This window comes from Buteo buteo, chromosome 27 (assembly GCF_964188355.1).
Source record: "Buteo buteo chromosome 27, bButBut1.hap1.1, whole genome shotgun sequence".
NCBI classification, from domain to species: Eukaryota; Metazoa; Chordata; class Aves; order Accipitriformes; family Accipitridae; genus Buteo; species Buteo buteo.
This window is the reverse complement of record NC_134197.1, coordinates 5,380,677-5,404,246: the sequence shown is the minus strand read 5'-3', so window position 1 is coordinate 5,404,246 and position 23,570 is coordinate 5,380,677. Positions and strand designations below refer to the sequence as shown.

The 23,570-nt window shown below is 38.2% G+C and overlaps 1 protein-coding gene across 1 annotated transcript in view; it reads right to left on the bottom strand.

Moving 5' to 3' along the window:
* Positions 1–86: 86 nt before the first annotated feature.
* The window catches only part of GNA12 (G protein subunit alpha 12), a 44,706-nt gene continuing 21,222 nt past the window's right edge, over positions 87–23,570 (bottom strand). Inside the window, exons 3-4 of the mRNA XM_075058893.1 lie at positions 8,372–8,422; positions 87–7,379 (exon numbers count right to left, since the gene is read on the bottom strand). Coding sequence (XP_074914994.1) covers positions 6,810–7,379; positions 8,372–8,422 — 621 coding nt within the window. The 3' untranslated portion in view covers positions 87–6,809. The remainder of the gene's footprint in view (positions 7,380–8,371; positions 8,423–23,570) is intronic.

Sequence of the window (23,570 nt, the reverse complement as noted above, 5' to 3'; positions counted from 1 at the left end):
AGCATCTCTCTTGCAGGATTTTTTCAAATAAAGCAAAAAACGTCACTTTAGACTCTGTTGAAAGATAAAACCCATAAAGAACAGTATAACAAGTCAAGTTTTAATAGATTTATAAAATTCATATATACAAAACAGTAAACTAAGTCACCAAAGCTATAAAATACACTTTTTACACATCACAATATAATTTTATCTAGTACACAGTTTTCATAAATTGAAACTATTACAGCAAGTAGCTGCTTCTATCATGGATGCTGTTTTGGTGCTAGAAAGACACTTATGTGAGCAGTCTGGAACTGTGCTTTTACTTTATGCATTTTTTACCTTCTTTTAGTTTGTCACTGTTTTTAAAGTACTTTCCTGTGAACTGTTAGAAAATTAAGGCTAAACTCAGGCCTTTCTTGCCCAATGCAGTGAATCGATTTAAAAAAAAGAATGATATTGCATAGTATGTGTGTTACAATGCATAGGCACCAGAGAGCAAGTAAATTGCAGTATAAAAGATAACATTAATTGGCTTCCTAGTTACACGATTGTGTCACGAGATAACTTTGTGTTTTGTCAGTTTGCTTTCACACATATTGATTCCATAAACAAGACAACTCATCACAAGAGCAATAAATACTAGCCATTTTGTTAAGTGGAGTCTCCAGCAATACTTTCATCATCATTTCAAGCTCATTACACGTTCCAGATAACGAAACCTGTTCACTGGAAGAACACTCATTATCCTAAAGAGAGATAATGGCTTCGATGCAAATGGGAGTTTGAACCCACGTTTTCAAACCTAAGTCCACCAACCATGCTTTCCAAGTCTCGTGAGCTACCAAAAGATCATTTCTCTTCCACATTCCCCTTCTCCCTGCTATCTTCTCTCAGCTTTTGTGCCCAACCACCTGCACACAAGCTCAGCACAACAGATTGACGGGAAGTATTAGCAAAGAAGCAGTGCTATTCAAAATCTGTTACTTCCCTTGTAAGATGCTCTCTCACATCCTACTTATCAAAAAAATCTGCTCTCCATAAGTTGTAGTTTTTTATTCAAATAATGAAAACAGTCTCTTACCTAGCCATTCCCCTGGAATACTTCTCACACTCTGGTATCTTGAAGAAAGTTTAAGTAGCTGTTAGAAAGGAGTAAGATGCCCTGTCTGGCCAGAGATCCGTATACTGTATTTTAGTAGAAATTGAGTTTTCGCACCCAGTTATGAACAGATGAAGAGAGATTTACAATGGAAGGGTGTGCAGCCTGCTGCTGCTAATTCACAGCCAATAGCTCTCTGGAGTCACTCAAAGCTTTTGGGGTCAATGCAGATGGCATTTCACTTCAATACAGTCAGTCTTCAAGCACCATCAGCTTTTGGGATCTGTTTAGAAAATAGCTCCCCTCTCTTGCTCCCTTCCAACATACTTTGGCTTTTTTACCAGAATGCCCACCTCAGAAGTCAGTGCTGCTCTTTTTTTCTCTCCAACTGTGAATATTTTCACATTGGACAGAAGATAAGGCCTTCGGACATATGCCAAGAGCTAGGTTGTGATACAGTTTGACAAGCCAGGCACAGAACCACTAGCGCTGACAATCTAGTACCTCCATACTCCCCACCCAATAAGAAAACAAGCATATTGACACATAGACAAACTTCAACACCGCTTTCCAAATGCCATTAGAAGGACAAAAACATCAAGAATCAAGCTAAACTGCCCAACCACCAAGATGAGCAAAGAGATAGCATCACCTGGTTAGCAGAGCAGCAGTTTCAGCTCCAAATATCCTGGCTATACTCATTTCCATCTATGTAAAAAAAGATTAGTGTTAAAACAAAGAAGTGCCCACTTCACAGCACAAGGCAGAGATCACCCCAGCTAATTACAAAACAGGTAATATTAAAAAGCACTAGGTCTTGTGTTGTCTTGCCAATTACTTCCTCACTAGGCTAGTCAGTCCTCATCTAGAAGTGTGCGGAGTCAATATTAATTCAGGCCAAGTCTGGCCCAGACCACGCCAGCCTTCCTGATCTATAATGGATATGCTTCCTAGAAATCTGTTAAAAATTCATTTACAAAAGTAGGCACAGATGTTTTAATAGTTGCTACTGAAACACCCTACCCACCGCTTTGTGTTACAGAATTAATACAGAGTCTACTGAGGTAAAGAGTTGGCAGTGCTATGTTAAAACCCCTGACTACACCATGTGATTTTATACTAGAAAAATGATATAGAACAGGGGCTACTACTAAACCTAGAGGAATCAATATAGTTCTCATCATGAGAGATCAGTGTTTGGGTTACATGACAAGCTGCACTGTATGGAGGTGTTATTGCATATTTGTGTCTCAAGCTGGCATGCATCAAATTGTCTATCAACCCAGTAAGTACTGCTTCCTGAAAATTTGATGACACAAGCAAAGTTAAGTCAAGTGTCAAAACTTACTACTTGAAAATCAGAGGGGCCTTCTACTGAAGTCCTGTAGTTCCATGCAGCAGAATGACTTTTTTCCCAGAAGAACTGAAGAGGTACATACATAGAAAAGACTCCAAAGCATGAAGTTAATATTCACAAGGCAGCCAGCTAAAGGCAGCAAAGGGCTTGTTTTCTGAAATGATATTCTGTGGAAGGTAGTTGTCTGTCACTAAAGAAAGCTGCTAGTTTCTTCAGTGGTTCCGTGTCTATTCTTTTAATTTCTTTAATGCTACAATTCTTTGCAGCCAGGACTGGTGAATACCCGGGGGAGGATAGGGAGATGGGGATGGGGGGACGACACACAGACAGGATGGGACACACTTTTCAAATGCACCACTTTTCATACCAAAACCTACTTTAGCTATCCTAGTGGAATTATATCTTTGTCTGCAGTGCAACATACAGATGAGCTCTTTCTACTCCATTTCACTACAGTTTTTTTGCTGTTAGTTTCTCCACTCTGTCTGCTTGGCTGAGGTTCAGGCTTTAGTTGGCTCAGAAAGCCTGTAAATGGTCATCTTCAGGAGCTTGCCTCATTCTAGGTTTTACACAGCAGTATTTTAAAAACCTGAATATATTATCAAGTTAATAAGTCAAATAATCTATGCTGCCATATTAAATAAAATAAGACCAATTCTTTGTATCAAACTGGAAGCATCTTTGAGTTGTAGTGTAAAGCTGAGTGGCTAGTAATTTCCATTCCATAATCAGTATTAATTCATTTTCAACATTAAGAACTATTTAATTCCTTCAAAGTGACAATTGCTTATTAAATATGTCACTTACAGAAAACCATTCTTCTTTTTTAATTCCAATTCACCATGTCACCTCATAATGCCATCTAAGAATTGTTCAGAGAATGACAGCACTGCAATCTGAAGGAATGGTACTGACTGACACGCCATATTAGCTTAAAGCCTGTTTTGAGAACAACCAATACAAAGCAGTGTTTGATAAATGACTCCCATTTAGCTAGTTTTTCTACTTAAACTGCAAGATTACGTAGGTCTCTCCTGCAAGCACATGCTGCAAGCACTTCCTTTCTTTGTCCTTGTGAGAGACAACCCGTTTGCAAAACCCCGTCACTGGTCATTGACCTGTGGGTGTCAGAGGAGGGACAGCAAAAGGCTGCCTTTTTTTTTAAAAAAAAAAAAAAAAAAAAAAGTAGTTGTTCAAGGTCTCCATCTGATGATCATCCTGCCTGTGACCCATTTCCTGACTAGCCAAATGAACAATAAGCCTATAAAGTTAACAAAAAAAGATGTTCTCTCCAGCTGTGTTTACCTGCAAAGTTCTCCAGGATGTCACTTAAAATAAAGTTCCCCATTTGTTTCTTGTGAAAGGACTAAGCAACTGACCAAGCCTGTCCCGAGATGTTTGTACAATCTAACCTACCAAGTTCTGCTTTAGTAATTAACTGATTTACCATAACATGATTTTCTGGCTTTATTATACCACAACTTACCTTGGAAAAAAACAAATACAAAACGCCTCAGTTGTGGCAAGAAGTGGAGTGTATTTTGCAGAGAAAGCTGCCACTTAAAAAAAAATATTCTTTTTACTCATGGGCCAGATCCTTTGCAAACGTGAGAAGTGCTTGACTTTTGCAAGAAGATTTTTCTGATCTTTGATTCCTGGTGTGAACCATCACTATCAAAGTTCAACAGAACACAGAGCCTACAGAGTGAAACTACTGATTTCCATCTGCAGTCTACAGCATCACGCTTAGGCCCATTTTATCAATAAAAAGAAAGGCAATAATGGGCCTGAGGTGATCAAACTGGTTCCCTAAAACTATGACTTAGTGTGCAAAACTGCCCTATTATACAAACAAAATGCTTGAGAGCTCAATATGAGATATCTCATGCTGTTTCTTTTCCAGGTGCAGATTAAGTTACTTAAAATATAAGTTGCATTATTAGCTCTGTTCAGAGTTTTAAATCCGTAAGGTGACTAAGGATACAAAACCATGGATGAGCATGAAAAGAAAAACATAACAGGAAATTCTATGCTATGCCTCCCAGCTAAAACTACAGTAGATTCAGACATAAACCTGAGGTAATTCTTGAGAAAAAATACAGTTGAAAGGGAATGTTTAACTCATTTGAGGAAACAAGGATAATATTAACCCATCTAGAAAATTTAGTGAAAGAATAAAGCTCACAGCAAACTAGGAAATAAAGCCAAGTCAACCTAGAAGTCAGGTCAGCCCACAACTGCCGCCTCTTTCCCAGTGCTTTGTGTGAAGTGGAAACCACTACCAAGAACTCCAAGAATATCTGAAAGCTTTGAAAACAGTCTTAGTCTTCAGCCAAACAAATGGGCTAGCTTAGAGAAATGAACCTTATATGATTAGTATATTCGTTTGCATCACTCTGTGTTGAAACATTTACCTTTTCAAACGTAATAATCTTAAGAGTTTCCCCCCATCTGAATATTAGAGTCATGTAACATTTTTTCCCCTTCAAGGTTAAAAATGAATAAATATTTAAAAGACAGAGTTGGTCCTGGCATAAATAAGACTTGTTACAAGGAAGCTAATTCCTGTTTAAGTTTGCTCAAATTTAAGTTAGATTTTCCCATCTGCAACTTTTCAGTTGCTTCTTACCTCAATACTGCGCGCATTACATAGCACTGAAATAGCTACATCTTTTCCACTCTGAAGCTTGTGCAAAGAAAGCCAAGAGACTGCTACATTAGGGAACTACACAAAAATACTTATATGAACATCTGCAAGCTTCAGAGGGGAAGAAAGATTCCAGATTTTATCCAAATTAACATGAAAGGACAACGGAACAGGACTTTTTTGACCACATTTCCCATGGGATTACCAGCTGAAGTAAAACGTTGCTTGTTTTGACATGCCATTGCAGGCTCAAAGGGGATAAGAACTCCAGGGAATCTGCTGACTTTTTACGGGTGCAAACAGCCCTTCAGGTTTTATTCTTGGACAAAAACTATGACAAAAATTGCACAGTAAACTATGTTTGAAAAATTACTTAAAGGATAGCACTACAATGTTGTTATAAAAGGCAGATCTTCCATTTGTCCATGTACCCCACTGCAGTAGAAAAGATCTAATATATCTGTACACAAAAAAGGCACCTGACAGTTAGTTACACAGATTGAGAGAGCTAGGAAATTAACAGTTCGTATCAACATTATTCATAGCCTCTTGCAATTTTACACACAAACCATTGCCCAAAACTGGCAACTCCAAACTTGACTGTACTCAGAATTACATGTGCATTACTATAGGCTAAAGATCCCATTAAGACACAGATTAAAGGCTAATTTTACAGCAAGGTCTTGCTGTCCAAATACATCAGTGCAGCTGTAAAACTGGGATCTCTAGGGTGTTCAGTCTTCCTATAAGGTCAGCTGTTGGAAACTAATCAAGCAGCTGCTGTACTACCAAAACCTTTGCTTAAGAGTTTAATCAGCTTTCAAACCTTTTGAATATAGATAAATACCTGTCACGTGAGATACTGAACCTTCACAAATACTGCCAACTGTGAATGTGAGAACAGTGCTGAATTTCCATGAAGTACATCTCACTTGAGCACCCACTGTGCAAATACATGGTCAGGTGCTCTAGCACAGGCTGCTTCACCAAGGAAATCAGTTTTCCCATGATGTAATACCCTTCACACATAGTGCAAAATAAACCCTTCTCTATATCGGCGAGGCCTTAACTTCCCATCCAATTTACTCCAACATGGGTTTCCTTATACAGTTTTAGACTTTTGCCTCAGGAGACTCATGCAAAACCTTCAGACAAGAGCTGTGCATCCACCTTGGTAAGTGGATTCCAGACCCTTGGCAAAGCTGAACACGCACACAAGATCTGGTTATATTCCTACGGGTTAAGAACGGAACTGCCATTAATGTTCTCCAATACAGCTGCCAATCTCATTACATTTAGATTAGTTTGATCGATTCAGCACCTCCAAACTACCAAAAAAAAAAAAAAAAGGCAGTTTGTACGACTAGTGTCTCTGAAAAATGAGCATATTCATTTAAAACGTGTCTTCCACGCCTGGTTTGTCAGAGATTTCTTTTTTCTAAGAAGGCAGAAGGTGGTTGTGTTATTCAGCATTCCAAACTAGGTACAGAACCTATAACAGCCATGTTTCAGTAGTGTTTCTAGTCCAAATGATTCAGTAGCTAACATTAACATTTGACTCCTTCGGCCTATAGCTCCTCTGTTTGGACTGGCTAGTTCACAGCATTCCTGAGCCAAGTAATTAGCACGGGTCCTACACCACATGCAAGGGCCATAAAGAAAGGATAAAAACTTTGATCTAACCCTCCGGCAAATTTTAACAGAACATCAGCTGCTCTCCTTCACTGCAACATAATATCCTTCAGATTCTCTTGAAGGATCGTGTCCTTCACGGCATGAAACACAAAGCGGATGTTTTCAGTGTCTATGGCAGTGGTGAAGTGGTGGAAGAGCGGCTTACTACGGTTTCTCCTCTTTCTGTCGAAGCACTGCACCAGATAACGTTGAACATCTTCTAGCCTGTGAGGGTCGCCTTTGAAGTCCGAGAAATACTTCTTAATGCTGACAGTCTTTACCTTCTCTACAAGAAGATCCATCTTGTTGAGGAATAGGATAATAGAAACATTAAAGAAAAGCTTGTTATTGACTATTGTCTCAAAGATATTCATGGACTCCACAAGTCTATTTGTGCGCCTGTCTTCCATGAGAACCTGATCGTATTCACTGGAGGAAACCATAAACAAAATTGAAGTTATTCCATCAAAGCACTGGAACCACTTTTGACGCTGAGATCTCTGTCCACCTACATCCACCATCTTGAAAGGTATTTTTTTAATGATGAAATCATGCTCTACTATCCCCTTGGTGGCTTTTCTAGCCAGCAAAATATCTTGTTTGCTGGGGAAATAATTCTGTAAAAGAAAGGAGAAAAGTGTCACAAAAGTCCTTCAAAAATGCTGGCTAATGCCAGAATATTGAAGTGATGGGAAAAATCAACAAGACCCATGTTTTTTTAATTATCAAGTGAAGAATGAATACTCAACTTCAAAAAATGGACTGGTGACCATTTATCTCAACACATTGGTAAACAGCTACAGAAGATCCTGAGACACACGAGAATAAAAATATAGGACTAATGCACTGGTTCACTTTTTATCTTTCAAGCCTCTCATTTTCAGGCTGAAGTCTATTTTTTCATTATGAAATTCTTAGCTACAGTGTTATTGCCATTTAGGTAGTGTTCAGTAAAGCAGATCACCAAAGTCATCACTGAAAGGATTTTTTTTTTTGAAATCTAGTTTTTCACAGTCCATTACTCTTACAAAGAACATCTTGCAAGCTTTAGCAAAACTACTTCTTCCAGGCTCACACTCCATGATTGGCAAGTACAGCAACATGTTCTACCACAGGCTGTGGCCCAGCCCACCACTGTAGACAGATATGTTCTTCAGAAGCTTATCCCTGTTACTGTTTAGGAAAATCATCTCCCTTCTTTCTCCTCCAAGTCTCCTGACAGATATTTTCATTACAGATTTTGAATCCTATAAATGCTAGTAATTTTTTTGATTGGTAAGGTTTCACTCTGGTATCTTAAGTAGCACCAGCCATCAGATCATCACAAAAAGTGAATGAGATCCAGAGACTGCATAGGACTGAAAAGAAATACATGCATAAATACAACTTTCATAAACAATATTTGTTCTCTGTCAAAAAAGATTAAGCAAATACTAAGCTTCAGTTTCATTAGGCTGGCGTTTACTATTTCCAGAGAAAGAACATAGAAGTTATTTGATGCATTATTATTTAAAAAAAACAACCAACCAAAAAGCATTAATTGTAGCACGCCCAGGCTTCTATTATCTCTTTGAGCTCTTTTGGTTCAGAAAGAAAAGGTATGTCTTACCAGCTGACCAATCCGATCCAGGTTATCCAGGAAGTATTTCACCGATTCACCCTGTGGAAAAGGAAAGATAGGAACTAAGCTTGTTTCTAGGATAGCAAATCCAACTGAACTATAGCCTTTTTACTTTCCAACATGCACTGAGGTCTAACAGAGCAGCATCACAAGTGGAAGCTTGGACAGCACCCTTCAGGAGCTGGAACAATAAAAGTTACGCTACATAGCTTAATTCACATAAACTGCTGATAATAAAGTAGAGCTGCCATAATATACTACTGACGTGCAAGTAAGGTAGTATTTCTTATAAAAGCAACTCTCTATTAGTTCTAGAAAAATCAAAGTTGAGTAGAGATCTGAATAAATGCTCAATCTATCTAATAAATCTTTACAATGAAAAGAAAGCGTTATTAATGTCAGTCCTTTGGCTTAAAGAATTAGTTTTTTCCCCTTGTATGATGAACGCAGTTAACTGACACTGTGTGGGAGTAAAAATGAAACACATAAGAAACCAATGTTTTTTGTTTAAAATTCACAACAGTGAACAAAAGCATATCTTAGACTGGTTGGCATATCTTTAGAAAAGTGAAAGATTTAAGTCACCCACAATTTGTGATAATTTAAGCTAGACTTGCTTGTCAAAAAAAAACCAAAAAGGAGCATTCTGAAGGACTTTCTCTTCTACAGATAGTTTCCCTTTTAGGCTCAGGAGTTTTAATAATGGATTTGCTTATCTTGTACAAAATCCTTTAGCAGTTATATTGAGAAGAATATAGGCAATGTTTACAAAGAAAATGTACTCTTATGTGAAAATGTGTAAGAGGCTTGGGGGGGGGGGTTTGTTTGTTTGTTTTTGGTTTTTTTTTTTTAAACAAGCTTGCCCATGTATTACACTCAAATCAAGTGCTGCTTTGCATTAGTGGATACAATAAGCCCTGCACAATTGTTTCCATATAGACACAGGCTTTACTTCTGGAGTGAAACTATCTTTGACAGAAGCACATTCTCCTTCAAACACTTCCCTTTCATTTCTTCAGATGAAGATGATCTGTTCAGTAAGAAAGTATTCTTCATTGTTTAGGACATATGTCTTGCAGTTGTAGCCATGTCATAAGAATGATAAAATGGAAAATCCTGCTGCCTTTTAATAATTTTAGTCAGCAAAACACATTACATATATCACAGACCAGGGCCATGTCAGTAATGACCAAACTGACAGTAGGTGCCCTCACCAAATTACTAATTCAGAATGAGAACATTCTCAAAATACCATGTCAGATTCCAATAGCAATATAAATTCTTAAACCATACATTCTCCTCTACACCATAGGCTTGAGACAGCAGAACAGAATTATTCCCCTCCAGTACAACTGTAAACAGATGCCAACACAACGGTTCATTTTGGAGAATCAGACTGGAGATCAGAGGATTCAGTGTACTGTACAAGTACATACTATCAGCATACTGCATAGAGAAAAAGGAGCTGTAGCTTATTTTTTCCTAACATTTAAAACTAGAAGTGTCTTTTGATAAAGGAGACAGAACACACATATTTGCAAAAAAACTACCACATATTGCAAAAGATTTACTGTGGATTGCTACAAGAAAAAATTACTTTTTTTTGGGGGGGGGGGGGGGGGAGGAGGGAGGGTATGCGGCGCAAGTTTCCAAAGAACAATTGCTTCAAGAGCTTCCTTACAATCATGAATTTTCATAAGGTGAAAGTAATTTCCTGTATTTTTTGGCACTCTGTTGGATCAAAAGAGATATCACAGACCGCATGAATAAGAGAAAAGGCCTTCCTGTACAGTGTTAGTCATATTTAGGAGATGGAAGAGCCCAAAAAGAAAAGGTCGCTGAAGCTACAAAAAAACCCTTCTCTATCTATTGTGCTTTGTCCTACACAATGCCTTTAGATGTGCAACAAGACTGCAAACGGGCCATCTCTGATACAAGTTGTTCCTATTTTCTACCCAGTTGCTTTAAGAGTCTTTGCCTGGTCCATATACCCTCCCACACTGAGAGCAGGAAGCAGCTGCATGCACATCAACTGCTGGGACACACACGCAAGTTTACCTGATTTACAGCTTCTGCCTCCCTTATTTCCTGCCCCGCGCATCAATCAGTTTAACATTTTGCACATTTATAAGAAGGTAAGAAAAATAATCTGATTCATGAAAAAAACCCATGTTCATTTCTGCAATGATTTAGGGAAACTAGACTTCTCTAGTTTCTTACACAGCTCTTCATAACATTGCAATTAAGACAAATAATTAATTCTGGGAAATTTTAAGCAGTAATCGCAAAACATTTGGATAGCTGGGTAACCAAGTCAGGCTGCTGGAACAGGTGTGAACACCATACACATGGTCTGACAGATCTGAAGATGCCTGAATATTCTCTTCTAGCACAGAATTCAAAGACATCCAGTACTTAAGTCAAAATATCTGTTTCTAGTCAAAACAACAAATCCCCAACAAGTTCCAGAGGATTTGAAGTCAAGAAAAGCTCAAAATATTAAAGCACACAAACCTGAGGGGAGAGTCCCACCACCACCCCCAAAAAACCCAAACAACAAAACCCAAGCCCAAACCCACACCACACACTCAAAACCCCCCTACTTTAAAGATGATTCCCTGATTAAGTTCCTGCTCCAAAGCCTTCTTGAGTAGCCTTGCTCTACATCTTGTTCTGATTCACAGAAAACTTGGTTGCTTCTGGGAAGCACATGGGGTATTTCAGTTCATCGATCAGGCAGCACAGAACAACTGCAGACGGCACCGACTGACTTGATGAATAACTTGTAATGTATTTAAATGAGGAAAATATGGAAACTCCTGGTGTTAGGACTGTTTTGTATTAGTATTTTTAATCAGAACAATAGCATTAACTGAACATTCCTTTAGCTTTTAATTTTTTCCTTGTCATCCAGGGAAAATAGATAGCAATATTAATTAGATCAAGAAGTCAAATTTATTAAGCTTTATATCAAGCTGCATTTGAATGCAGTTTTGAATTCCATTGATAAATTATTATTCATGCAAAGCTATCTCATGCTTTTGGCATTATACACACATACAAATATACGTGTGTGCATATATATATGTACACATATAAAAAATACACACACACAGAGTTTATGAATTGTTCATCAAGTAAGGTTTTCCATTCAAGGCAAATTACTATAAAAAAAAAAGTATCTGCTGCCCCTCTCATGTTGAACTACACTTTTTCTCTTGAAGATGCTGACCATAAACGAGCTGGTTTGGCTTTTTCAGTGCAAATTCTTAGCGTTTGTCCAAAGTCATCTAGCCATTCAACTACATTCAAAAGCAGGCTTAGCACTTCAAATGCTCTCCTTTTCCAGATCTTAGCCAGCTATTTCTGGTTCACTAGCACAACTTGCCATAGAAGTGGCAGCAAATATTTGCAATTGATTCATCAGATACTAAAAATATCTTTAAGCAGATTGAAGACTTCAACCACACTATTTTAATGGTTCTAGTGAAAAAAATTAAGTAGTTTTTTGAACATTGCAATTTATTTTGAAATATGGTTGCAAGCAGCAAAACAGAAATGAAAGCCATCAAAGTTATTTATACTATATTTAAATACCTAAAGATAATTATATCATGGCATGTTCACTTAAAAAAAAAAAACAAAAAAAAACCAAACAAACAAACCAAAAAAAAAGATCCAAGTCAGATGTGTCAGTCTTTTATAGGCTGGTGTGTCAAGAAAAACCATGGCAGCTCAAGAAACTTCCTAAGTTAAACTATGTTTATAAAAGATTGTTGAGCTTCTGTCTTTTCAGATTTAAAAAGACTCAAATCTTCTTGTATTTCCCTGTCAGTACACCATTTCTTTAAAAAAAAATTCTAACAATATTAATAAGACTCTTAAAATCTGAAAGACATTATTTAATTTCAACCAGCACAGTACTTAGGTACGAAGCACCATTCTGTCACAGTCACAGCAAAGTATGTCAGTGAAGCATGTCTGTACTGACTTTTTTTTTTAAATTTTAACTATTAGTCTATCAGTATATTTCACATCTGAAAGTTGTATCAACAAAGCCTGAGATGACCCTCACCTTTTTTGCTGTTGATACAAACCAGCAAGTTGTTTCTTTTTTTTCCTCATCCTCCTTGATAATAAATCAAGATGTCAAAATGCTGTCTGTCATCCATGCCCTGTGTTTTCTGGGACAGTGGTGGGGGAGGGAAGAATGACCTCTGAGTTATGAATTTTACATAATTCAGATACTCCATTTTAGTACAACAGAGCATAGTACAGACCATTAGTCTTCCTTAACTTCTTGCTCACCACACAAGAGTTACCACAAACGCTTGGATGATTCATTCTCTCACTGCTAATCTCTTCTCCCTCTGCAATACATATCCTCTGAGTAACAGTTTTGCCAACTGGGACCAAGTGAAGGAATAAGAGATGCTGTTCCCATTGTTCAGTAGGATGAGTCACTGCACATCTGGGAACTGGGGGAATCAAGAAACACAAACAGAAGGCCTAAAATGAGCCCAGAAGTTCCACAATGCAGCACTGCTATTGGATTTTTTTTAATTATTTTTTTTTTAAACTGCCCTATCTGCAGTATAAAGTTTGGTGAAGCCAGAGGAAAAAAAGTACAATTTCCTTAAAAACTGGCTGGTGGAAGAGAAAGGGAGGAAAGGTAAAATGTAAACATACACTCTTGCTTCCTGAAATAGTGCTCTAAAACTCTTCTTTTATATGCTAGATTATTTTGAACATAGCATTCTCAAGGGGCAAAAGCAACAAAATTAAGTAGTTTTTATTCTATATATTTTGTACGACATGAATGTCATCTTAACATTAGCTCTGGATAAGTCACCATGAAAATAACTAATTGAATTTAACGTCTCTGTCCCTTTAGGCTAGGTTCACAGCACATAAGACATCTCCCCACAGACATATTACAACTAATCTGGCATCACTTCCTTTGCCATTAATAGCCTCATTGCAAAAAGCAAGCAGAAAACAGTTGGGCAGAGTTCCCAAGCAGTATTCATTTAATGAAAATAAATGCACAATTGATTGTATGTAGATTGCTTTAAAATACCCATAGAAACTCAGTAATAAAAAATGTTCTGCAAGGCTAGAATTTATCAACTTGTCACTTTAACCCTCAGCCAGTTATTCAGAGTGACAGTTGAAATGATAGTGAAATATCCTATTGTCCAGTTCCCTAAAATACAGGCTCATTTCAAACTTTTCCTTCTGAAAAGCAGTTCCTCTAAATTCTCCTATGAACTAAAAGACCTGAAAAGGGACCCTCTGTTCCAAATTGGCTTTTTTCCTTTCCTTGTCCCAAGGCCTTTTTGACATAGTATTAAATTAGCCCTTCCTGATCATTCTGTCTCTAGCTGCTAAATTTAGAGTGCACAATTTAAGGTAGACCTGTCAGTCTTAGCTTGTTGCAGATGATGAATTAAACCACACAGGAAGGAAACTTTATACTTCAAGGAAGCATATAATACAGATCTAACACGATTCCCACAAATACAGCAAAACACATGGAGAAATGGATACTGTAAGTAACTACCACAAACTGCAGCTGAATCTGCAAGGAAAAAGCAACAGTGATCCAAATAAAAGAAGAGCAGTGTTTGTATCCCACCCTCCATTCAGGAGTTGTAAAACATTTGGCAGCAGGGCTGAAAAACACAGAGGAAATCCAGGAGACCCCAGAAAGAAGTTTGGGAATCTCCCAGCCTTTAACCTCTGAGATCTCAGATTAACAAATGGGATGGACTTAAAGCATTAACACATAATTTCATTTGAAGTTGGCCTTTATATAAGGTACTATTCCACTAGGACTGCCAGAGACATATACTGATGGAATATCAATGCTAATGCTAATGCTAACTTTCAATGCTAACTTTGTTTTTATAAAAGCAAGATATCCAAAGCAGAGGCCCAAGAGAAGAGCAAGGTTACGAGCACAGAAGTAGGACAAAAAAATAGCAGGAGCCTAGTATTTGAAAATGTTGGAGGCATTAGATCAGCCAAGTTTCGGGGTACTGAGATTAAAACCCAAAACGTCACTGGCAAAGAGAGACACAGGAAACTTAGTGGTTTTCACTAAGCTTTTTTAAGTGAAACCTACTGGACAGAAGAAGCAGGTTAACATCCTGCCACCATAATACATATATCCTTTGGAAGTGAGCACGCAGACACGGCTCCAGGTTCCGCACCCTGGTTTTGTCCAAGGGAAGTAGTAGTCCTTCCCAAACTCCAAAGGCTGAGGGTTAAAATTCTCATGAGGGGCAACTATAAACAAACAACTCCCCCTCCCCAAACCTGCAGGCTCTTCCAACAGATTACTTCTGAATCTGCACTTCTATTTAGCTTCACTGGTAACAGGGCATGGATTAACTACAGCCAAAAGTGCGCTCTCTTCTCCGTGACAGCTGATGAATTCAGTGTTATTTTCCAAGGAGATAAGCAAGTCTGTGCTTGTTAAGAATTCACTCAGAAGGATGCTGAAATAACCTAAATTGCCCTGAAATGCTGATACCCATTCTACGCTGAAATGCTGTTCTACAGATTCTACATCCTGTCTGGGCACTAAAATTTATTGACACAAGACAAACATTAATTTTTCATTCAATCACCAGTTCTAAGGGAGAGACTAACCACTTCTCTGTATTTAAGCCATACAGAATTCTAACTATCAAATCTCTCTAGTGTTATTTAACTTCCTCCTTAACAACAGACCGAGCTACTGGCTCTCATCCAGCAACTCCAGTGCTTATCCAAGTTGCTGCTATCTGTACCCTACAAACATACCAACTACAAAAAAGTACTGTTTGGTTCCAAGCTTCTTCTAAAAACTACCTCTTCTTTCTACCGCCTAGTCGTACAGTGTAGGTATCAGATATTAAAGTTTGAAAATGTTTAAAAAATTCATTATTTGTCAGCTCAGTACAAACAGGCAATGCAAAAATCTGTTTGTCCAAGTCAGGATGGCTTTCTATAAGCTCATCCTACATGACACACTGGCCAAACTTTTTATCCATGTGCTGTAAAGCATACAAATAGGTGATAAATATTTATTTCATTTTCCCCCAAAAGTCTAGGCTAATCTGAGCTCCCACATCAGTGGTAAAATTTGTGGATCCCTGTGACCAAGTGAAATCCTAGCCTTACAGCAAAGAAACACTCTTAACAGGAGCAGAGTTCTTGTGGTAAAGGGCAACTCCTACAAGCCTTAGCTTTTCTCAGCAATTAAATACAGCAACTCTTTCTCAAAGTGCTGCAAGGAAAAAAAAGAAGTTACATTTTTTCCTGGAATTCTAGGTGTTTCTACATCAACAGGATGTAGGTGAGATAAATTACTATTAATACTATGTAATTCCATCCATTTGTCTCAAATATGCACACTAGCAACAGTACCTCAGGGGGGAAAGGACTTTTCTGTTAATAGACTAAGGCAGGCTCATGCTAGACTATAAGCTTCAAGAAACATTAACAAAAACCCCTATCATTTTACTCATACTTACTGTCTCTTCATCACTGCTATTCCTGCTTCACAGATTTGCAATGACTGGAAGAAAAGCAGGTGCAAACAGCAGAGAAAACAGTACTGGCAACAAACAACACACAAAGATGCACAGTGTGATACAAAAGTGTTAAATTATTGCTTTTAAAAAAAAAAATCTAGAAAAATCCTTAACCAGACTTGCACATTAGCTACAGTGATTTAGCATTTCCTAGCCTTCGCTGACTAGCAGCTAGCAAGATTCAAGGGGTAGATGCAAGGGGATATATACCCAATTCATGTGGAAGAATCACTGTTATGTTTAAACAACAACAACAACAACGAAGTCTGATTACTGTATCCAACATCAGCAATGCGCCCAGCTCACACACACTCATCCTGGCACAAGTGGACGACAGACCTAGTCATAAGCATCCCATGAAAGGATTCCTTCCTGTTTCCCTGCCAACTGTCTAAGTGAATACATTGTCTAAAATTGCTGCCAGAACCCTTTCATCTCAAACACCGGAGGTTCTCCGTGAAGTTGAACTAACACACGCCAGCTCAACTTCTCATTCCAAGCACAGTCAGCTAAAACGCACAAGAGAAGGCAACTGAAAGCAGCAATCTTGCCACAGTTAAAAGAAAGTCCTGAGCTGTAAATGGAAGGATGGATCCAAGATTCTGGCCAGTCACTAGCAAATTATCCCATTTATTCTCAGTGGGCAGCTGCCATGCAAAAAAGGGCATTTCCAACTAACACATCAGAATTTAGAAGCAACTGGATGTTTTTACAAATCGCGAGGAACGATGCACAATCACATTATTATGTGACCCTAGTTCCATTCTTTGTTTTCAGCAGCTCAGTATGCAAACCTGAAACTTGCTTTGTTTACAGAAGACATCTGCAGAACTAGAATAGACATTGACAAAAAAGTATTACCTTATGAATTAGTCTAGTCCACAGTGCTGACTATCTGATCAAGACTAAATCACAAGTTTACCAGTGAGCTTCCCTTTCAAATCTTATCAGATCAAGGGATGGGAAATAAATATCTTAGATCTTGTGGACTGAAAAAACAGCTAACACCAGCCATGAGAGAATGTTGAGCTTGGACTTTTCCGTGGCAGGTGGCCAGCTGGAAAGCTAAGCAACTTGAACGCATTTACAACAGGCATAACCTTGAGTATCTCACAGAACAATGCTTCCTACTCCACTTCTACACCAAAGCATTTGTTGCAGAGTGCCCCAATGCTCCACTTTCTGTGGAAACATCAGCTCAGACATGTTTTACTGAAATTTGTCTACATCTGTTGTGAATGTAAGGATTGGAAAGAGTCATTTATCCCTCAATTTACTTTAAAAAGATTTTCTCATTTTGCCTGTACCTATACAACCATTTTTAGATGCAACATAGATTAAAATGAAGGTCTTGCAAGATTCAGAAAGCTGCTCAGTATTTGAAAGTTAGGTTTCAGGTGGAAATCAGACTGAAGTAAAATGCAAGTTAAGTCTTAGTTGCACTCAGATGTGCTATTTAACAGTTTGATTCCTATAAAACCAAGTGTGTAGGCAACAGAGTGCAGAAAAAAAATACTCCACCTTGCTTACATTATTCTGAAGTTTTTCACCATGCCCATTACCTCAGCATTCAGCAGGCTCAACTACAGAGAACACAAGGCTTACAAGTCTGAGGGATTCCTCAAACCAGTTTCCGTGTCTGATTTTAAAAAATAATTTGCTCTAGAAACAAAAACCTCCTTTTTCAATATTAGCTTGGTATTTGTTAATTCTAAGAGACTGACCAACTTTGAACTATGAAGTGCACCATTTCTGCCAGCTGTTACTATGCTTGCTTTCCCAGTGACTTCTCAAATCAGTGGAATTTCACAACATATATGAGCTTGCTCTCAGCACTGAGAAGCTACTCAACATCTCACGTTCACCCACTTAAACTGAGATTGGTATTGCCTTCTACAATGTCTAACCCTTATATGCACCTGTAAGCCTCCTAGACCACTAGTGATCAAAGTTGTCTCATGTCATACACCAAGAACATTTATTTCATTAGTTCACAGCTGTATTTTGGGTCTGCAAGAGAAGGTTTCACCCAAGAAGTAACTACCCTCCCTATAACCTCATCTCTCCTGCTCCAGTGCCAGTGACAACACTGCATGGTGAGTCCAGCAGATGAGTGATAGTGAACTTCAAACAACCTTTGGTGATCTGAAATAAACTTCAGTTTCCGTTCACAATCAAGTCAAGTTTTCTGTGATCTGTTTTATAGTCATTATCTTGAAACACTTTTTATTTATTCACATCCAGCCATGACATATCAATTATTCCAAATATTCTCTCCCCTACTGAAGGTTGTTTTGGCATGAGAAGGGGAATTTCTTCCAAATCTGCACTTAAACCTTAGCACTACCAATTGATATACTTTAGTATGAAGATTTCAAGTAACCTAAACTTCTTTTATTTCATTTCAGAATTTGTTCTCTTTCAAAACATTCAGTATTGCTTTTTCTGCATTTTTCACTTCAGCCTATCCTACCACACAACTCATATCATTACTTTCACTTACGAAACCAAAATCGGAATGGATTTATGTGAGTGGAAAATTAAAGCTGTTCAGGCACTGATTCACTAAAGGACCAAACATCCCTGAGTGAGGATTCACTAGGTGAGATGGGGTTGGTAACTGCATGAACAACAGGTGTATTAATGTGCAACTCCATCCTAATTTCATGTGCATCTACAGCTGAGTTCTTTGACACAGTCCTCAATCATTATAAAGCTACTATGTTGAAGCTCAGGCTTATGAGAAATGACTTACCAGGGAGGAAAAAAGCCCACAAGTAATACTGAAGTCTTATATCAAATGGAAAGCTTTATTTTTATTCACCTCCACATGCATCTGCTTTATACAAATTAAGCACTATAAGCATCTGAAAACAAATCCAAAGATGAAATAAACATTTGAAATAAGTGACTAAGCTTCCATCCTTACGGCCTCATCTACACATCTAAATTAAGCCACAGTGGAAACTGAAGTGGGTTTAACGAACTTCTCAAGCTGTTGAGCAGACTAGCTTATAAAGAAAAAAATATCTTAATTAAAGCCCCGGTCACATCCTACTGAACTGCAGAGGGGGAAACAGTCCAGCCACACGGACAGCCATCTGAACTCCTTGCAGCCTAGAATGCATGTGCTGGACTGGGAGGAAGATGACAGAAAGAGGATATAGTAGGGTGGTTCTTTTGCCTCCTGCCCACATCTAACATGATTACTGATTCAGTACTGTACTCTGACCAGATGGATCCAAGTCTTAAACAGGCAGAATTCAGAGATGGAATTAAATGGGAAAGAGTTCCATCAATAAACCACTATTTTTTCAGTTTGAGATTTTACTGAGTTTTCCAAAGTAGAATTAAGTGAATATCAAGGAAAGCAAGTCAAATTAAGAGGCTTTGGGGGTGGGGTGGAGAGCAGACCTTCTAAGGACAAACACCAACAGTTTGTTCAGGAGTAAAGCCAAGTGAAGCACAAGCCTGCCACAGTCTGAACTGCAGGAATCTGTGTTGTATACAGAGGAGACATTTGAAAGGTGTCAATAAACTACTTCAGAGCAACACGTTTTCTCAAACAGAAAATCTTGCATGATGTTTCCAAGAAGTTTTCCTCCCCTCCCCAAATACTACGTCAATAATAGAGCAAAATAGATTCACGCCACAGAGCCACTTTAAGTATAGCTACAAACTAATGAGAAGGTGGAGACTGTTCTGCTTTCTGCCTTTGTAATAGAAAGCCTTCCCAGCTAATGCAGGTTCACAAAAAGGAGAAGCAGAGTACTGAGCTAACCTTACCCTTCTCTTTTGAGGAGACAACTTAACAGGTCTGCTCCTTCTATTAGTGTTCAATTATCAGCTGGTTGGCTTGTGGCAGTACGGAAGCTCAAGAGATTTTTCTGGAACAGCATCATGTTCGGATGCATCCTTAAGTCATGTATTCTATGAAAATCTCCACTGTTGCATAGCTATCATTTCACATAAAGTGAAAAGTCAAATACCATGTTTCTTCCCTCCCTATGCTCACCACCTCCTCCTCCTCTATACTCAATACCTGTGAAACTGACCCTTAACTTTCAACAGCATGCAAACACTTAAGATACTTCCATAACATGGAACACAAACATTTTAAAAAAACTAAACAGCATCTTTGAAGTACAGTCATCTTATTTTAGCATCAGGAAAGACTTATGGAAGAAGGGAACCATTGCTTGGATGAAGGATCAGCAAGATAAAGACACTACCATCATTCCTTGGCAAGCACCAGGTTAAGGTGACTCGTGATCGCTTGTGATGCCAGCTGCTTGTTCCTTCACCAACATCACAGCATGTCACTACCTCAGCTCTGCTTACAACCAGTCATAGGTTGCACTCTGCCTCAGATGAGCTTCCCAATTTACAGCAGAGTTTCCAAAAAACAGTTGTGCCAACATAAGCAAGAGCACACGTAGTGCAAAGCAGAACTCCCTAAACCACCATTTCCTATTGCTCACCATGATTACTCTATCACAGAACTACAGCCCAAGTTAAGCTCTACCCTTGCACAACACATTGAGTAAAACACTCAATGTTTTAAGGCAGAGCAGGCTTGTTAGGGAGACAGCAGGAACAGGGGAAGAGAACAGAAGAAAAGTAGGCTAAAGAAAATTACAGTCTCATCAAGAAGTCATTGCAAAAGGATCAAGATTTTGATAGCTAGCAAAAATACAACATAGCCAGCTGAGCAAGTTACTGCTACCTAACTATCCTACCTCCATTTTCCTTTTCAGCTTTCTGCCAGGTCCTGTGTTTTAAAGAACACAGGCTCATTAAACATAATTTGTCACACTGACAGTGAATTAAGAATAACTTCAAATACCTGTTCTCTTAAGTATAAAAGTCCAGAAGATATTCCAGAAGAAAATATCCAGAAGACCTCATAAAAACAGACCTAGTTTTCAATGTTTTGCTTATTTGTTCATCTGTGCTTGTTACTTGTTCTTGATCCTACATAGCTTACTATAAACTAGGATATTCAGGAAAGCTTGAAAGCATTCATTACCCATTATCCTATTAAATTCAGTAGCCTCTTTGAAAAATCCAAGCCTTAACCTCTTACTGTTTTTCCTCAAGGGAACACTTTAGAGAATTTTGAAAGACACTGAGATCACCCTTGCTTGCTGCCCCAATTCTAGGTGGAGAGGACAAGGTCTGGTACCAATATGAAAGAAAGCTGAATTACTAGAGAACATACAAATGGGGTGCAGAAGGCTGACATGTAAAACTGGGCCTTTCTGAAGTGCGTTGTCAGCACTGCTCTTCTGAGCACAGAGCCAGCCATGTCAGGGAGATGGGCTTAACAGAACCATCCACCTCTTCTTTTGCAGTGCCTTTTTTTTTTTTTTTCTGAAACCAGCCACAGGGTCAGAAAACTGCTAATATAGCACACAGCAAGTATCAGGAGCCCCCTCTTTTCTTTTACACAGTTAAGCCAGTCCTTACTGGATCTTCAAGTAGTGCACATAGCTTTAATACACCAAAAATTTTGAAAACCCATATGATGGGAACACAAATACAACAGTCTCCATTTCAGCTATATCTTTGAGATTGAAGGGTTGAAACCAGTTTGACAAGCCCTTCCACTAGAAACAATATTCTTTGATTGTTTTTAGACTTCAGTGTAAACAGATAAATATTAACATATACATCCCTGCATAATGCAGGTATTTTGTTGCAACTAGAATAAAAGTCATCCTTGTGCTACCACAGTTTTAACCTATGCATATGCTCATTACTTAATATATGAGCTCTCTACTGCTTCCACCAAATTTCAGTAGGAACTCTTTATTAGACTCCCTTAAGTCATACAAAGAGTGCACCTTTAAATGTACTTAACTTGCTCATATTTCTGGAATAACATTCTCATTACTGGCAATCTCTACAGAGATACTAGGTGCCAATTTTGAAGTCTCTTGAATTATTGAGTTCCATTAGAAATTTTGTGATCATGAAATTAAACAGCATAATCAAAAGCTAAAGGCTGCTTACTGAGTTGGATTTGTCTCTGCCCAGAACTTTCCTGCACACTAGAAAGGGATAAAGAGATTACTCCAGTGGTTTTTAGCTGCAGTTGGGTACTGGCTCAGACAGCCTGAACTGAAAGTTTCCTTCCTTGTTTCTCACAGCATGTGCCAGCATTTCTTGATGGGAATGCAACGATTAATTACAGCTGTACTTGCTCTGAACAAATCCTTATATTCAATACAGTCCTGCAAGATTTAGAGTAGCACTAATTAGGGCTTAGAACAACAATTCTGCACAGACAGACATACTGAGTATTTTTTCTAATTATTTTATGCATAATAAAATTAAAGCTTCTTTCCAGAAGCAGGGTGGCATTTATTCTCAAGAGTTGGGAGCCAAAAGGACTTTTCCAGTCTAAGAACATTACATTTTGTGTTTCAGTGCTATTGCTGAAGGTAAGACATCAAACTATAACCGCTACCACACGCATACAGAGAAAGGCAAGGATGAGTACAGTATTTATTCTGTAAATCTTTTGGGACTCCCAGACAGTTCTCTAATGGGCTCAATGACTAAGAGGTAAAGACAAAAAAGTTTGTTCTTAATAAAACACACATGAGTAAAAAGAAATGTTTCAACCAGAAAAATGGCAATCATTAGGGAAGATGTAAATTCTCATAATGAATTTTCAACATGGGAGCTGTATCTATGAAGTTGTTTCTCTTATTCACCTTAACCACACCAAAAATACAGTCAAGATTTATTGGCATCCAAGGGGCAAAAGCAAAAACTCCTACAGGCAGCCTTACACAGTACCATAAAAATACAAGGCTTTTTAATCTACCTCCAAGAACCTAAAAGTTAAAAAAGTAGGACCACACAGTCTGAATTTCAACCTTTTGATATCCACAGACAGCAGGACATTAATGAATTGCATTAATGCACTGTACATTTTACAGGCTTTAGAGGTGATTTTGCCCTAAGCTTTTGATCTTTTATAAAAAAAAAAAAAAAAAAAAAAGGAAAAATTGTAGAGTGCCAGGAGTTCACTATACAGAGTACTAGAACAGCCAGTAGCACAGCTCTTTTTATTCAGCATCCGTCTTGGTTCCCATATGGTAGGCATATCAATTTCTTGTTATCCACTTATTTATTATGTATGATCTGCTCGTTACGTTCCAACTTATCCTCCCAATTCCATGCAGGCTACATTTCATCCAGCTGTTGCGTTTTGTTATAACCTAAGGCCAGAAGCAATTCATAGCAGGAATCCTTTTATTTTTCCACAGAGCATTTAGTACAGAGGGCTTTAATCCTTGGTTGAAGCTTCAGGTAGGTACTGTAACAAATTGCTATTCTCTAACACTTTTCCATTTGCACTGTTTTGAAAAGGTCATAATTCATGACCTTTCTGGTTCTTGTTATTTCTCTCCAATAGCAGAAAGTATTTAAGAACGGCTAATAACTGTTCTGCCCATCACACAGCTTTCTATGGATGGTTCTGCTTGAGAGAATGGCTTCTGTCATTGAGAAAAGGATATTGCAGAAGTGGATTTTGCTAGAATTCAAAATGATTTGCAGTGTGAAATGATTTACGGCCTTTGATTCTCCAA